The 3,189-nt window shown below is 34.1% G+C and overlaps 1 protein-coding gene across 1 annotated transcript in view; it reads right to left on the minus strand.

The window, feature by feature from the left end:
- LOC113239742 overlaps positions 1-2,043 on the minus strand; it is a 65,071-nt gene extending 63,028 nt beyond the window's left edge. The window contains exon 1 of the mRNA XM_026476840.1: positions 2,023-2,043. Coding sequence (XP_026332625.1) covers positions 2,023-2,043 — 21 coding nt within the window. The remainder of the gene's footprint in view (positions 1-2,022) is intronic.
- Between the last annotated feature and the right edge of the window lie 1,146 nt (positions 2,044-3,189).

Here is a 3,189-nt window from a genome sequence, read left to right on the forward strand (position 1 = left end):
AGTAATTTCACAAAAATAATTGAATATCAATTCAATAAAAATTTAATAAACACAAGATAGATTTTTTTCATCAAAATGCGCTTTGGAGTCAACAATAATATCAATATGATTTTTTGACAAAATTAGTGTTACCTAAATGATTATCACTAATATCAGGTTTCTTACCACGGTATGACTACCGTACGTACCGTACGTACCGTACTACCGTACGGTACCGTGGTAAGAAACCTGATATTAGTAATAATCATTAAGTGAATAACCACGAAAGTCTTAAAATCTATTTAGTGTTACCTTTTATTTTCATTGATTTAATGTACGCCATAAACCCTAAAAAAACGTCACGGCGGAAATGAATGAAGGGAGTTAGAGTTGCGCCCTTAAAAACTATTACCGGTTTAGTGTGACCGCTATGAAAATGAAAGGTAATTTTAGGGCAACTTATTTATCGCTACGTAGAGAAAACTTTGTCTACGGTAGAGAGTTTCATTTCCTGTTACGTCGTGCTCGGAGGTGAGACATAATCGGTACAGAAGAGAGAGATATCTCTGCGCGCTTAAGTTTTGTCTATTACCCCTCATGCTAAGCTTGCAGTTCAATCTTAATTCCCGTAGTATAAAGGTGAAGTTATACTTATTAAGATTCTATTTGAAATATTTTCAATTGTAAAGCTTTCCATCAGATATCATGTTCTGGAAAATTGTGTTTTTTCTTAAAATACCTCTTCGAAGCCCCATATGACAATTCAATGTGCCTATTAATTTAGATTTCTATCAGTACAATTCTTCAACTTATCGCTTTTGGTTCCCTTAGTCGTATTGTGCCCAAATATATAAATATAGAGACATATCTACCCACATGCGTGTAACAAAAAGGAAAAAAGGATAACAGAAAAAAGGGCAATTTATTGCTTATGTCAAACCTTTTTAGAGCTCTCGTTTTTATTTATTTTAATTCTTTCGTATACTGTTTTATTTTTATTTTCAAAACGGATCATAGAAAATGAGAAATAATACGAATTCCATATTTAAAAATTCTGTGAATTCCATATTTAAAAATCTCTTTAGTGCATTTTGTGCAACACTCATCCACTTTTATCCAGTCTATATTTTCGACTTGTTTTCCGCTTTTTTCAAGTATAACTACATACAACGGCAAATTTAGCGAGACAAAAGCACAGTAAGAATATATAATAGTAACTTTTGTATTGCTACTAATAAGAATTACACTTAACGTAGCAATTAAATTAAAATCTTTTAATAGCGACTTAGTACAACCTCACAAAACTTTTATTAATAAAAATGTAACTTTAAAAAAACGCATTTTTTTAAATTTTGTGACAAAGCAGAAACAGCTTTAAAAATAGTGATAGTTTCGCATTAATTTTAAAAAACTTTAAGACACAAAAAACCTTTTTCAACCTTTTCAACTAATGTTTAAGAAATTTACAACTTCACGAACCTATATATGAATCATCAACCCATTTATACGTCCCACTGCTGGGCACGGGTCTCCTTTCTGACGAGGTTTTAGGCCATAGTTGGGAACGTCACACGTTTTCCGAGGATTGTGAACCTTCTTCGACGTGCAAGTTTCATCACGATGTTTTCCTTTGTCGGAGAGCTCATGATGCATTTCATATTAAATTTTGCACATAAATTCCGAGAAATTTAGAGGTGCGAGGCCGGATTCGAACCCCAGACCCTCTGCTTGAGAGGCAGTAGGTCAAACCATTAGGCTACCACGGCTTCAAACCTATATTAGTGGGCAATTAATCAAATTAATTAATGAAAAAAATTTACTGTCGACTAATGTTTTGTTTTCAAATTTAACCTAGAATAAAAAAGTAAAATAACAAACCAGACTTTTAAAAAACCAATGCTTTATAGAAATTTGTATTCGTTTGCATTCGGAAATTCGAAAACAGGCGAAAGATATTATGACTAATTGTACTGTATACACATCCCTATCCGTCAAAAGATCCGTTTTGAAATTCCAAACGGCTTCGAAAATCGACAGACTTACCGTCGTAATACCGGCCGTCATAATTTCGTAATTTAATAAATCACTTCATTATATTTCGAATCTTTCGGTGTTTCGGAAGAGAATGGTCCATTTCACACGGCTTTTATAATAATAATATACCAGATAACTACATCAATAATAATAATAATAATATTATATTTAGTTAAGTACTTTATTCAAGATTTTTAAGTGTCTCTATAAAATAAACAAAAGTAATGAATAGAATAGAATAGAATAGAATCGTTTATTTCATGTTATTAATGTCACAATATTACAATTGGAAATACAATGTCAAGGGATAACTATGATCGTCAGTAACAAAATAATAATAATAATAATGAATATAAAATAAAGTAGTATAACTACTGCTTGTCGAATAAAATAAAATTAAAATTGTTTCAAAAGAAACTCATCGACACTGTACAATTCATGTTTCATCATTAATGTAATGCATTGTTGCATAAGAGTTGCACAGGGACAGTGCCATGCTCGGTATCAAGCTTTTAGACCATGTTCTCAATGTCCAGATTCGAAGTCGAACAAAGGTAAAGGACATGGGGAACCGCATCACGATGCTAAAGGCAGATGCTAAAAGCTGGGCAGGACATCTGATACGGAGACAAGATGACAGATGGAGTAAGGTGATAATTGAGTGGCGTCCAAGGACTGGATACAGCAACGTCAGGCGTCCAGCGGCGAGATGGGCAGATGACATCGCGGGAATTGGGGGACGAACCTGGATAAAATTAGCACGGGATCGTGGGGAGTGGCACAGAAACTTGGAGGCCTATAGATAGCAGTGGGTGAAGTCAGGATGTATATGATATGATATGGTGAATGCATTGTAATGGAAAAGATAAATTATTAATGGATTTATACCAAAATAAAGATTTTTTATTATAATATAAGACGGTTAAAGGAAGGCTTAATACATTTAAGAAACTAACTTCTAAACTAGGCAAGAGTCAGTTTAGTCGCAGTAGAGCTCCTTGTGAAAGAGTTCGTCCAGGGAAGTAAAAACCTGAGCCAAGTTGTTACTGCGGCCGTCACCCTGAGACATAAGTTGACAAGTCCCATGTCACTGTAAATTTACTACCACCCTTAACGGCGGCACAAACAGATAAAGAGGCAGTACTTCCCTAGACGAACAGTTCTTTCAAGTAGCTC

The sequence above is a fragment of the Hyposmocoma kahamanoa genome, unplaced genomic scaffold (assembly GCF_003589595.1).
Source record: "Hyposmocoma kahamanoa isolate Upper Pololo Valley unplaced genomic scaffold, ASM358959v1 116, whole genome shotgun sequence".
Classification (NCBI taxonomy): domain Eukaryota; kingdom Metazoa; phylum Arthropoda; class Insecta; order Lepidoptera; family Cosmopterigidae; genus Hyposmocoma; species Hyposmocoma kahamanoa.